The sequence below is a fragment of the Periplaneta americana genome, chromosome 11 (assembly GCF_040183065.1).
Source record: "Periplaneta americana isolate PAMFEO1 chromosome 11, P.americana_PAMFEO1_priV1, whole genome shotgun sequence".
Lineage (NCBI taxonomy): Eukaryota > Metazoa > Arthropoda > Insecta > Blattodea > Blattidae > Periplaneta > Periplaneta americana.
In genome coordinates, this window is record NC_091127.1 from 132194553 (window position 1) to 132210118 (window position 15566).

At 34.0% G+C, this 15566-nt stretch overlaps 1 protein-coding gene across 1 annotated transcript in view; it reads right to left on the reverse strand.

Moving 5' to 3' along the window:
• Nucleotides 1–15566, reverse strand: part of LOC138709337 (uncharacterized) — a 439964-nt gene that overhangs the window by 14680 nt on the left and 409718 nt on the right. Inside the window, exons 47-48 of the mRNA XM_069840036.1 lie at nt 9627–9816; nt 2817–2959 (exon numbers count right to left, since the gene is read on the reverse strand). Coding sequence (XP_069696137.1) covers nt 2817–2959; nt 9627–9816 — 333 coding nt within the window. The remainder of the gene's footprint in view (nt 1–2816; nt 2960–9626; nt 9817–15566) is intronic.

Sequence of the window (15566 nt, forward strand, 5' to 3'; positions counted from 1 at the left end):
AGAGCGCTGTTCAGAGCACGTACGGCACGCAGATGCAAGTCACTGGTGAACTCAAGGGTTGTACATTGAGGAAAAAGTCGTTCAGTAAGTTTTAGGCTGACGGAACTCTTGACTTCTTATGATTGAAAGAGGAGACAATGTTCTTTCTCTGATATATGGAAAGCATTTAGCTACAAAATGAAGCAATGTGAAACGCCTGAAATTATTAATTAATGTACATAATGATGTATTGAAACTTTGTTGTTTTATTGACATTAAATAGTAATAAATGTATGCTTAATGTACTGTAGAGATTCTTCCTCACTACATTGCATTTTAAGTTTACATGATAAAGTACAAAAAGAGTGTGCTACTAATAGCGTAGACCAGCCGTGGCGAAAATGCCATAATGCGCCGAGCCACTGTGTAAGCTGCAGCGTGCTTAGCACCTATGGAGGGAGGCGGACACCCGAAGGGGAAGAGAAACAACTGTCTGACATTAACGGTTTTTCATTTTCCTCACGTCAAGCACTTAAATAAAATTATATACAGTACAAGGCTACAAACTAATGTTTAGTACGTGTAACGAAGAATGAAATTAACAAGAAAACATAGGACACATTATCACAACCTAAAATTAATTGTCTTCAGAATGTCTCTGCGACAGAGTTTCAAAATCAGGAATTATGTCACTTACTGCCAGTCGTAGTTGATCACGAAAGTATTTGTCTGTCAGTCGTGATCTAAATTTGATTTTTAATATTTTCATTGTTGAAAATAATTTTTCACAAACGTAGGTTGTAGCGAACATGGCTTCAACAGAGCAAGAGAAAGAACGAAGCTTCGGATATTTATTTTTTGCCAAAGATTTGAAAAGTTCAACATTTGTCAAGTCCTTACAGCTAGCTTTCACTTAACATCACATTGTAAATATGTGAGTTTAAATTCAAGATCGAACCGCATTATTCGTACATCTGTTGAACAAGGATCGACGTACAGAGATAATATAATAATAATAATAATAATAATAATAATAATAATAATAATAACAACAACAACAACAATAACAACAACACTTAACCTTTTAATGTTTCATCAGTAACATGTAGTAACTTATAATGCAGTTTTATGTTATACAACTGTTTTACTAGTAATACTTGTGAACAAATCATACATTTAATATTCTCATCATATTGTCAGCAAAAAAAAAAAAAACGGATCTTCCCATCCTACTTGAGACTTTCGTTTTTATAGAGGTACATGGTTTCGAGAGAGACATTGCGACGATACGCCACTCGCAGGTCAGAGACAAATACAAATGGAACGGAGTTTGACTCCAGTGAGTGAGAGGGTGGGGGTTGTAGGTAGGAAGCAAGGGAAATGCACTGCGAGCCACAATGTACTCATGAGTCGCATTTTCGCCACGGCTGGCGTAGACTTGTTACGAATTCTGTCTAAAAAATTTTCAAGATACGTTGTCCATAGATTTTCAGTTTGACGATGTTCCTTACCGTTGTGATGTCCTTTGGTTAAACCAGGAAACGTTCTGTGAACAGGGCCAAGTTGGAAGTCACTTTGCCGGGTAATATATCCACAGTACGAATATTTGAGGCGGAAATTATTTATATATTTGCCAGTAAGGACGTATGTGAGCACTTATGAACTTCACAAAACCAACACTAAGATCAAGATTATCAGATGATACGTCATGTTGCAGGAAACATAATTTCGCCGGACATAAGAAGGTTGGTGTCGGCAGAAACAAGAAAAAATATTTCTATATTAGACGAGAAGTCAGAAATTTAAATTTGTTTTACAAATGTGCTGTTCATATAATAAGCACATTTTTAAGTATGTAACAGTTACATAGCAATTAATTAGGTAGGCCACATTATCTAAAACCGCTAAGATAAAGAAAATGTACTATGTTTATTGTTTGTTGCAGGCCTTTTATTTCATTTTTTCATATGCACAATGTCCTGTAATTTATTTCACTTTTATATTGGTAAGTTTAAAACAAGAAAACAGTGTTTTTATGCTAGTTGGATTATTACATAATTATATAAAAATTAATTATATTCTAGCTATTATCTGAAACTATATAAGTATTAAGTTAAGGAGAAGCTACGTTTATTATTTATTGTAGCCTACTACTTTATAATTCATTGCATTTATTAGAGAGGTACAGTCTACAAAACATGTTCTGATTTCTTGTTCTCTTGTATGAATGTAACACATTATCTATTGGATAATAAAAATAGTTTAATTCATCTTGCAGTGTTAGGGCAATAGAGTTTACTTTGCTCACCCCTTTTTATTCACTGCTGCTGTCGCAGTGCAACCAGTGAGCATCTGATCGCACGCAGAACCGTCTTACGTGCTCTTGACCTTGACATCGCTGTCATATGGGATAAAGTGTGGTATAATAAGTTAATATAAAGAAAGAGTTGAAGAGTCAGTAGATGAAGGTTGTGACGACTCTAAGCAAAGTAAAAATGTGGACAAATGGGCAAAATCTTGATAACTTGATTTATGTATGTAGGTATTAGTTCCAACAGTCCAACTTATAAAGAGTTTGTGCAGTTATCCACATTTTTGCTATCGTCACTATCTTCGTATAATATTGTCCGTTTTATTTCCTCATTTTTTCACTTCTCACATAATAAATTCCTCTTTTATGTTTCTGTACGGTGTTATTAATTCGTTACTTGCTATTAACGCCTTTGCATGTAATTACCTATTCATTCACTGCAGTACTTATTCATTGCTTGTAATAATTTATTACAATTGTTTAAAACATTTTTAATTTCCATATCTTGCAGTCGAGGAATACGTACCATCTGCAGCGGACTGTAGTGTTGTACAGTCCTGCGCACGCCCACGTTGTATAAATAGACGAAGTACTGCACCAAATACAGACTGTAGGTCACGCGACTGAACACCCTGAACCACTTCCAGGAGAGCAGCGCCCCAAACACGCCTGCAGCATACATAAATAAATACATACATACACGCAAATACATGCACACATGAATGCAGACACGCATATATACACATACATAATTATACATACATACAAACATACATTCATACTAAAGTTTTAATGGAGCACGCTATTGTCACAATAAATAAAAAAATCACATACAACATACACACATACATATCAATTGAACTGGAGTGCAATGGTCATAAGATTCCCTAACATTAATAGTCTACGAAGCAGTTGTGATGTTGATGTAATGCATGTTCTTCGGTTTGTCTTGCTCATTCATTGCATTCTATTAAATCCGAATGTCTGTAGTGTACGAAAGTTGTTTAAATTTTATACACAGGGCCATCATTTTATTTTTACTTCAATTTTTATTGTACCTGAGTTTTTCAATGTACTTCACTTCCACCCCTTCTACCAATGAAATTCAACCGTCCTCCACACAGAACCAAGGCCGCATATACAGTCATAGTAGACTGACAGTCACAGTAAACAGTATGTTCCAAAAATATGTTCGCATTTTCCAGTGGCGAAAGATCTTTCAATATTGAATCATTTTCGCACAGGTACTGTCGTCCATTTGCCTACGTCGCCTCCCGGTTTCCCCCACCCGCTTCTATTCGCCTCTCTGTAAAGGCTAATGGCTGAGTTGTCTTAACTCTTTTCTGAAAACAATTTCTGGTAGGAATTAGACGTGTACGTAATATTATATAACTGTTTAAAATAGCTTAAATAAAAGGGCCACGTTAAGTAATTAACTGTCACGTGATTTTCCCCCTTTCTAAGACCCTGCGTCCACACCTATGGAGTAACGGTTCGCGCGTCTAGCTGCGAAACCAGGTGACCCGGGTTCGATTCCCGGTCGGGACAAGTTACCTGATTGAGGTTTTTTCCAGGGTTTTCCTCAACCCAATATGAGCAAATGCTGGATAACTTTCGGTGGTGGACCCCGGACTCATTTCACCGGCATTATCACCATCATCTCATTCAAAAACTAAATAAACTAAGCTATTGATAAAGCGTCGTAAAATAACCTACTAAAAAAACGATCCTGCGACATAACCACTTGGACGGACAGTAGATAGAATGTCAGTAATTTTATTTTTTCGGGTCGGGCAGAAGTGAATTTTTATTTTTATTGGGTTATTTTACGACGCTGTATCAACATCTAGGTTATTTAACGTCTGAATGAAATAAAGGTGATATTGCCGGTGAAATGAGTCAGGGGTCCAGCACCGAAAGTTACCCAGCATTTGCTCGTATTGGGTTGAGGGAAAACCCCGGAAAAAACCACAACCAGGTAACTTGCCCAGACCGGGATTCGAACCCGGGCAACCTGGTTTCGCGGCCAGACGCGTTGACCGTTACTCCACAGGTGGCAGAAGTGAAGATTGAATTTACAGTGCGTAAAGTACTCTTTTATAGAGTAGGTACAGAATTATTTCAACATGAGTTACTGGTACGAAGGACGAAACTGGTAATTGGAATTAGGTGCAATAGTCTATAGTGCGGTAATATGCACATTAGAACTGAAGCATGTATCGAAATGAACGGCCACCATTTTCAAAAATGTGTTTAAATATCCATATTATGATTATTTTTCAATTTAACTTCATTTTCTATAGTGTACGCTAATGTGCTACAACAATATAATATACACTGCATAATGAATACGTCCGCATGGACAGCTCATTTCGTGAGTAAAAACACTCATTGTTAATACTGTATTGTATTTTGATTAAACAAAAACCTAATGAAAATTATCAAACTCAAAATCGCGATATTTCCTAGTTTACGTAAATGGATGAACTACTTTTCTACCCTCCTATACCTAGTAAAGTGATTTGTTTGTATATTAAGCCAGTATCATCTAACTCCAGTCGTGGAAGGGGATAGCAAATGTGTTTACAGTTCTCAAAACCAAAGGTATGGCCAGGTTAATATTAGAAATTTTAGTAAAAATAAGATTATGTCCCTGTATATAACATATGATAAGCAGGTCTAAAATTGGCCGGTCTGATACCAAAATTAAGGATTGATGTTCGGTAATGTTTCCAGTAAAAAATTAATTACAACCAATGTAAATATCAATATGTTAAAATTCCTTTTCAGAACGAAAAGTTACATTTGTTCGGATCAAATTTCTGCACATTTAAAAGCAAAAACTAAAATTGATTCAATTATTTGTTATCATAATATACTACTCTCTTGAATTGACTGAGCATATTGGGAATTATTAATTCAGTAGCTTTCCCAAAATACGCCATGAAAATTTGTTTCATATATTTTTTTTTTTCGAAAAGGAAACAAAAACGAGCAAAATTGTATTAAACATTTTTGTTTCAAATACTTCATTGAAACTACTTACGGTTCACTCTGTATGTATATAATTTCAAGGAGTTATTCTTTGAGATATTTCAAACAAAAAAAATCATATAATATTCCTCGTTTTTGCTTTCTTTAAGAGAAAAAAAAATATTTTATGGAACATATATATACACCGTGCCCTGCTTATTGGATTTGTATTTAATTTTAATGAGATGACTATGAGGATTAAGTTATATTAATATAATACCCTATTGTAGATTATTTATTGATAAAATGTTATAATAGGCCTACTGAACAGATTGTATACAAAGTGTCCCCGGAAAACCACACTGTATATATAACTATATTTGACCACTGAGCAACATGAGCCTTTTCCCGTCGCTAGCCGCTTTTTCGTTTAGTTTGAATGAATGGAATGACTGATTGACTGGACTGGACTGGTTTGGAATGGACTGACTGGACTGGACCTGAGAAGTTGCGTTGGTTTGGGTTGGGTTGGTTTGGATTGGGTTGGGTTGGGTTGGATTGGAGTGGATTGGGTTTGGTTGGGTTGATTGATTTGATTGATTGGCTGGCTAACTGACTGATTCATTCATTCATTGAATACCTCGAGGCACATTCAATAGAGAATGAGAAGACTTGAAACGAGTGGAAAACCTCGAGGCACGAAGTTGAGCTAACACCTTCTCTTTCCATGCTAGGTATCACAAGTGACGTCAGAGCGAACTTTTCTTGTCAAAACGTTACAATCAGAGACCGGAACTTTGGCAGAATGCCTTTGTAAATGTATTAAATCTATCTTCATTTTGAAAGTAAATTTGTACGATTGTGATTGAAACGTCACAGTTTTATGTTGCCCTTTTCTGCCTTTTTTTAATATAAATGCCTGATTTACAAAATAAAAGCTTTTTTTTTACTTTATTTGATTATTTATCTATTATTTATTAAATTATTATTAAAAATTGGCTACAGGTATATTTTAATTTATTTCTGTAACCGCTACAATGAAAGTGACTTCACCGAATGTATAGGCCTATTATTGTCTTTCAGTCAGTTCATATTCTCTTTGCAACAATGAGTGCTGCCGTCTAAAAATGTGTATTAATAACAGTCATCATCATCATCATCCTTCACGAATTAGGCCTCTGTAGACCTGTTTCGGCCCCATCTAGCAGTCTTCTTAAAGGTCTTCCTGGTCGACGATGTCCTCTAGGTTTATACTGCATCATAATTTTTGGGATTCTTGAATTTTCCATTCTTCTTACATGATCTAGCCAATTGAATTTGTATCTGCTGATTTTTTCTTCTACTGACTCTACTTCTAATTGTTCTAAAATTTCTTCATTCCTTTTTCGGTCTAAAAGAGTATATCCTGCTGTCTTCCTCAAAAATTTCATTTCCGTTGCTTTGATTCTGTTTACGTCTTTTTTCTTTAATGACCAAATCTCGCTTCCGTATAAAAGGGTGGGTAATGCTAGTGTATTATATATTTTTATTCTTGTAGATTAATAACAGTAAGCGGTTTAATTATCGCTTGTGTTTATTTGACAAGGCAACAATGAGTGCGGGTCTAACGTCATTTTTAACGGTTATTTATCTTTCAGTTTTCATTGCGACGTTGTTGTAAATATTTCATATCGCAACATATCAGTACAACCAAACACAATAATGCACTTTCCAAGGCTACTGGAGGGAAGATTTCTTTGCTTCCAACAATAATTGCAACATCGAGTCGAAAATCTCAATTTAGCCCTTCGCCCAACAACCAAACTGGAGGATCACCCCTTATCGGCTATCCACAACTACCTATTCAATATTAATTTATTATTATGAATCTAAATTTGATAGATATAAAAATGAACCTAAAAATTTCTGGCAAGTTATAAATGAAGCTACAGATGTAAATGTACAAAATAAACAGCCAATCAAGGAGTTAAAAAACGATAAGGGTGAAATATTAAATTGCAGAAAAGAGATTGTGAACGAATTAAATAATTATTTTTCAGAGATAGGACACAAAGTTACTTCTAACATTAATAAGTCAAATTTTAACTCTTCTCTACAAAATGAGACACAAGATGAACATTTAGCTTCCTCCATGTTTCTTTTCCCTGTAACTGAAGATGAAATTATTATTTTGGTTAAAAAATTAAAAAATATGTTGCTCCTGGTATAGATGGAATTAAGAATAATACTTTCAAAATTATTATCAAATATATATCAAAACCCATGGTTCATATTTTTAACTTATGTTTTGTGCAAGGTTTATTCCCATATGTTTTCAAATGTGCCACACTAATTCCAATATCCAAATCTGGAGGTAAAAATAATTTAAATAACTATAGACCTATATCTTTACTTCCAAGATTTTCCAAATTGCTTGAAAAATGTTTAAAGAATAGATTAATAAATTATTTAGAAAAACATAAATTCCTCTCTACAAAATCAGTTTGGTTTCCGCGATAATATTTCTACTGATGATGCTCTTATTAATGTTACTGGAAAAATTATCAATGAACTAGATATCGGAAACAAATGTTTGGGTATTTTCTTGGATCTACGGAAAGCTTTTGACACTATCAATCATAATTTACTTTTGGACAAACTACATACTATTGGAGTTAGAGGTATAGTTTTAAAATTATTTCAATCATATTTTAGTAACAGAAGGCAAATGACCAAAATTGAAGATCAATTTAGTGAATACAAACATATATATAGGTGTACCGCAAGGAACAATTTTGGGACCTATTTTATTTCTAATATATGTTAATGATCTGCTAAATATAAATTTAGAAAAATTTAATGGATCTATATATTCATATGCGGATGATACAGTAGTTATTTTCAGTGGTTTTTCTTGGCAAGAAGCATATAGAAATGCTAATATAGGTGCTAATATTGTTAAAAAATGGCTTAATTCCAACTTCCTTTCTTTAAATATATCTAAATCAACTTTAGTTCCTTTTTCGTTAACAGCTGCCAGTGTTCAAAATTTTAAATTTAGCGATGAATATAGACTAATAATACACAGTGAAAATTGTTTAGATCCCAAAAGTTGTAAATGTCCACCATTGAAAGAAGCCACGTATTTCAAATATTGGGTATCATTATTGATCAGAATTTAAAATGGCTTCATCACATTACTAAGAGGCTTCGTAAAACAATTTATAAATTCGTTAATCTTCGATGCTACTTACCCATTAGAGTTCTCCGAAATGTTTATTTGGCCATTATTCAGTCTATCATACAATATGGTATAATTGTTTGGGGTGGCAGTACAAAAATTAATCTTAGTCCGTTAAATTTACTTCAAAAAGAATAATGAAAATTTGTTTGAAGAAACGTTTCGATTATCCAACTAAATTAATTTATTCTGAATTTAATGTATTTAATATTGAACAAATTTATAAGTATACGCTGTTAAAATTTTATCATAAAAATCGTAATAAGTTTGTATTACAGACACATAATTATGACACAAGACGAAATATTAATTCAGCATTAGTAGAACCTAAATGTCTCACATCTGCTGGTCTAAAGCATAGCATTAATTTTGGCCCTCGGTTGTACAATGCTTTAAATAAATAACACCCAGAACTTGTAACATGTAGCTCACTAACATATAACAACAAAATTAGAAACGTATTAATATCTTCAATTTGATTAAATAAATTTATATCCTATGTGTATCAATTAATCAACTTATATTATATTTGTATTCTATAATTTTTAAATATATAGTCCTACTTTTCACGTGCGATATTATTCTTCTCTAGTGTTAATATTATATTATATAATACCATTGCCGCTGTAATTTAAACTTTAGTTCCTATTTTATTTTACTTATTTATTTTTATTATTATCATTTTTTTATTTTCTATATTTCTCTTATATTAATATTGTATTATATAATTTCTGTAACTGTAATTTTAAATTCTATTTCCTATTTTATTTTATATTCTCTTATAGGCCTATTAATATTATATCTGAACTGCGACCGAACATGAGCGATAGTCATTCGGTCTCAAATTTTGTTAATACTACTGTATCTCCTTTTTTATATTGTTTGTATTATTTTATTTCTATTTCTCTTGTTGGTTTGTAATTATATTCTTTATTTTGTATATTTACATTTAAATAAATAAATAAAATAAATAAAAAAATAAAAAATAAATATATTCGTAGGTACCCTCCACATCTGGAGACCGTCTCCTCTATCCACAACCTGAGGACGCGCCATGCCGCGTAGTCTTATATACAGTGAGATAATCCCAAATGTTTTAGTATTATCATACAATCTAATTCAAACTAATGTACATTTAATTACCTCCATACCCCGCCCAACTAGCATATATGGTCCAGGATATGTATGCACTCCACATAATGGGTCCCAGGGCACCATAAAGCGCGTTCTCGTGGGGTTCATAGCGGTAGTCTGGGAAGGCTCCTCGATAAAGTCCAAAGACAGCCAGCAGCGCCAGAAAAATTGCTGCTGTCCAGCCCAGCCACACCTGTGTCTGCAATGAGTAGATTCCTTTCAAAGACATCGCTTCAGCAACTACAAAGACAGCACAGTTACCAGGGGTAGCTTATGGGGTAGTGCCAGTGTGCCAAGGCAACACCAATGAAAAAAACAAAAATAATACCCTAAAAAGGAGTTGTAATTGTTTATTTCTACACATTTTATTCGTATGTCATCTAAAGTAGCGCGTGCATAGATCGGGACGCACTCTTGCAGCGTTTCTCCGAACGTTGGAGTCAGTTCGGTGTGTCACTGTCTGCGACCATATAACCACTTTCTAGTATATACAGCACAGATGAGACGATATTAGCTCTCAATCACGGTAGAAGAGCTCCACCTTGATCACGAGCGCATAGCGCATCCACTACATAGCGTCGTAACATAGACATCAGGGATGTTCATGCATATGCATCGAATATAGGCAGCAATTATTACAATAACTTGCGTTACTAATTTTCTGTCTATGTAATAGAGCTAATTATTCAATTATTTAATATACATGTACATATATAAACAAATCGCAAAGGAAATGGGATTTAAGAACAAAAAGAGAAATAGGAAAAGTTAATCGTAAACCATTTTTCTTGTTAAAAGCAATTATTTATTATGTAAATACTTCACTTCATTGGTTAGGAGAAACTAATAGGGTCTACTTACTCGACATGTGTAATCTCTAAGTAATTTTGAGCATTTTGTTGAAAAAACAATAAGGACAATATTGATAGAAAAAGAGTATATTGATTGAGTGATTGTGAAAATTTAGTCCTTACTCTCCAGTCGTGATTATGTAATGAGTTTTCTTAGAGTGATTTGTGAGATGCACATAGCATGAAAAAACAAATTGATTACATTATGCTATTGAAGAGCCATCGTAATTCTTGGGGTCAAACATTTAAGGAGATACATACGTATGATTTTTAAAACGTCCACAATTTTCGGTCAAATTGTGTGAAATTTAAACTATTAAACAGATCTACAATACTACAATCTGTACACAATTTGGTGTACTTAAGTCTAATAATTTTGAAATTATATATTTTTTAAATATATGTTATAACGACATCACTAAAAAGGCTCCTTGCGTCAAAATTTTCAACATTTTCAGTTCATATTTGCTCAAAATCTTGAAAATAGTTATGGGAATAAAAATTAATTAGCTGTCTAAATAGAGACACACTATAAATGTTTAAACTTCATGAATTTACCATTACAGCATATTTATCTTTGTAAATGCAATATGAATATTCCTCGAAGAAACTTAATATTAATATTTCATACAAATGCTAGTTATATTTTATCAACATTTAATTGATCTTTGTGAGAAGTTTCAGACCAATATGACAATAACTGTTATGTAAGGAGCTTTTCATTCAGTAAACAGCTTAAAATTTTAAAGTCGAGAAAACAGCATAAACAAAAAATATATATATATATATATATAATTTCTCTCAACTCACACACTGCATGTATGGCCATTTATGATTATATGGTTAAATCATATAAAACAGTTTCAAATATAATTACGATTATAAAAACAAAGAAAAAGACGTGGATTTCTTAATTTTTCAGCATTATTTCTTGTCTGAAATCAATTTCTCTCTTCTCCAGAAAAATGTCTCTATCTGTGTTGTATTTGGTACTGACGTTTGATATTTTTTTACAAATAATATAGTATACATTTTTTGCTTATTAAACACTGTACTTCACGTCATGTTCATTATATAAAAACTGAACCTTCTACTTATCATTAAAAACTGTATTGTAATCTCGCTTGTGATCTGTCATGATCTGCAACGTTGTGTGTGTTGTACACTCTTGTGCTTCAGGCAGAAAAGCTCCGCGCTTATGGACAGAGTGTTATAAAGCTCGCGCCAGAATTACTAGTAAGCGTCGCATCCCTGATATACAGTCACGAAACTCAGTACGTAGTAAATATGCATCCATAAATAGTTGCTAACCACTAGGATCGCTACTATGGCCTCATTATAGACAATGCGAAATAGTACCTGCACAGTCTATTGTTCCTAGTACCCTCAAAACTCAAGCTTCGTGACTGTATATACTACATAGACTGTGATTTAACGCTGTACAAATGGCTACTGATTCAAGTTTAGATGCGTTTCTGATGGCACACACTGAGCCGAATTAAATTTGACTCAGTAGTTCACATTTCGCCCACTAGAGCGTAGTAATGCAGAAATTTCGCTAGATGGCAGGGTTGTTGGAGACGTTATGCAGGGAACCATCAAGCGCACGAAAACACAAGTTAAAGTTGAGCGCCAAATCTTAATGTAATATTATAACAATGCAAAACTAATGCACAACTGGATTTTAATGTGTAAATTATTACCCATTTAACTATATTGAATGTAGAGATAGTCATTGTTCTTTTTAGAAAGATAAATATTTTTTTTCATATCATGTAACACTATTTGTTAATTTTATGTAACAATTTTTTTTATTTTGAGGCAACTAAATATCACTTCACTGTTGCTAGTATTGATGCATTTGTTAACAATACACGAGATCTGTGCAGGACATTAACAAGTGTTATTCAGGCTGCTGTCTTGGATTCATTGGCCTGTTTAAATAAAGTGCAAACGTGTTCATTTATTATCTATATCACTGTTCATTCCGTGTGGTTTTGACAGTTAATTTACTAGTTATAAAAGTTATTTATATTTGACTTAACAATACGATACTGAGAAAGTTTTGCATCATCTCTATTTCTAAATTTCGTTATTAGTTTCGGAAATATTATTGTAACTGTTACTAGGTGAATTATTAACTGCACACCTGTAAAATAGCAGATATAATTAATTTTTTATTTAAGATAACATAAAGCTGTGATATCACCTTTCACTAGGGTGATTTGCGTGCAACCTTTTCTTTTATTTTTGGCACCACTAGAATAACTCACCTGCCGTCACTCACAGTTACACTTTCCTTTCACGAGTAATCCGATTTAATGAAACTTCAATAACTGCTAAACGAATGCTGTACAGCACAACAGTATCTGTTTCTTCTAAAAAAATGTCTTGTTTAACGACACTGTTTCGGCCACAGCAACACAACTATTTTTCCCAGATTAATGGCAGGAAAGGGACTTTAATTGTCCAACCTAGCAATACCTGTGCCTGCAATGAGGGGCTCTCTTTAAGGAATTCTGCAATGGCAAAACGGCTGTTATCGATGTCAGTGATACCTGTCTTGAGGATCTTATTTAACTACATCGTTTCAGATTGAGTAAAGACCGTTGATGTCCAGTCCAGCAACACGTGTGCCTGCAACAAAGTGAGTTGTTTAACGATGCCGCTTCTGTAACAACAAGAAGACTGTTGTCGAACTCAGCGATTCCTGTGTCTTGTGTAATGATACCGTTTCAGGTCTGATAAAGACATTTACTGTCCATTTCAGCAACACCTCTGCCTGCCTGTTTGATGATATCGCTTTGTAACAACAAGAAGACTATTGTCGAACTCAGCGATTCCTGTGTCTTGTGTAATGATACCGTTTCAGGTCTGATAAAGATATTTACTGTCCACTCCAACAACACGTTTTCCTGCAACAAGTGAACCTTGTTTGACGATACCTTTTCTGTAAACGCAATTTGACTGTTGTACCTAGTGGTACCTGTATCTTGTGGTCTTCTATAACAACACCACTTCAGGTCCGGTAAAAACCGTTACTGTCCAGCCCACTCACATCTGTCCGGCAATTATTGAACCTTACTTAAAGATACCGATTCTGCAACAGCGAGATTATTGTTACCTGTGTCTTGACTGGTCTTGTAACTATAATACATTAACTTCAGGTGCTTGAAAGAGAGTTATTGCCAAAGCTCGGAACTTTGCACGTGGCTAAGCGATCGGACTTCAATGTCAACAAACTTCCACTTCCAGCACGGAGATTCTATCAGTTCTGCTAGAAGAGTGGTTCCTGGCTAAAACAACATATAGATAGCATTATGGTAGATTGAAAGAGTGTATGACTACGTACATTCGAAGATTTTCGAATCCATAATTTCTCCGCCTTTATATGATTTGGAACGATAAAAACTTATTTCTACGACACATGAAGTGACGGGGGAAAGCTTAAAATACTGAATGTTTTCACTGTCACAGTTTTTTTTCTATTTTCAGCAGTTGTTAGCTGATCTCGTATCTGAGAAAGGCAAGTATATCCTCAATTTTTCTCGATATTAGTTTTCAATTTGTGTGTCACTACTAGGGCAGGTCCCCTCTATGACTTGATTCATAGCTGTGGACAAATCTTCCACTAATTTAAGGGACTGCAAGTCTTTCAATGAATTCCTGTTTCCAGCCTATAGTTTGTGTGTGGCACAACTTATAAAATATAATCTCTCCATTCGAAGAAAATAATGTTTCTCCTCCGAATTTCTTCTCGAAATTCTGTACCTGAAATTTAAAAAAACCTAATTTAAAACTTCTTTAATACCCGTTACACGACACAGTTCCCTCGTCCGTCTTCCTGTCATTAGATGTGACCACTTTCTTAGTACACAAAACTGTCCCTGAGCACTTGCAACGTGAGCTCTGGGTACATTGTACCTGTAACCTTACCCTTGCACATGACACACAAGTCCCCCAAGAACCGAGCTTAGGTTATTGTCCATGAAGGCGACAACTGTGTACGCACTGAGTGGTTTGAGTTAACATTATTTCAGGCTGTACACTTTGGAAAAGTGATTATACTTCCAATGCAATATAGGTTCACTAGAAAATTGACAATACTAGATGTAATAATAATAATAATAATAATAATAATAATAATAATAATAATAATAATAATCATAATCATAATAACCAGTTGCACGACAGCCTCGTGTCCACATGCCTCAGCAGAAGTGAACGATGATCCAATCTGAACGGAGGTATACTACCAGCCGTTACAGATTTCGCTACCTGTCACATACTACTGTCAGCGACACAGTTCATCTGCCCTGGAAGGAATGCGGAGTTGGGGTAGTAGTTTCGCGCTAGTAGTGGATGGAGGGAAAATTAGAAATACAATGTAGCATGCATTATAAAAACATTGATTTACCAATTCCGCACCACGTTAGTATGGAGTACATTACCATGAAAGTTATATTTGCTGTGTCTTAACTTTGAATATATATTAACATCAGCAATTCTATTAAGCAAACGTTCACCTTCGTCTTCCAAGTACAAATGAAGAGAAAGAAATGTTTTTTGGAGAAAATAGAAAGGAGATTAAGCAGAGGGTATTCACACCGAAAGTACCGTTAACCAGCCGGTTGCTCTAAAGTTAGCCTCACACCTCTCTAAATAACACCCCTAACTTCCCCAAGGTTCAGGGCAGATGAGCTGTGTCATCGACAGTACATGTAGGTACAGGAAAATTCTTACAAACAATGCAGTACTGCGAAATGGATTTTATATGAATTTCACAGATGAGATCTAACACATCACTAGATATTAGTAGGCTATAGCAGTGTCCTTGCCAGAAACATTGTGACAATTACGACTGGCATAACAACAAGTTTTGAAATATGATGGAAAAATTAAAAAATCCTGACGAATGGATTAACATCATTACACCGTCACATCTACAAGATAAATAAATAAATAAATAAATAAATAAATAAATAAATAAATAAATAAATAAATAAATAAATAAATAAATAAATAAATAAGTAACTAATTAGGGGCTTAAGTAAATAAGTAATTAAGTAAATAAGTAAGCAAATAAATAAATAAATAA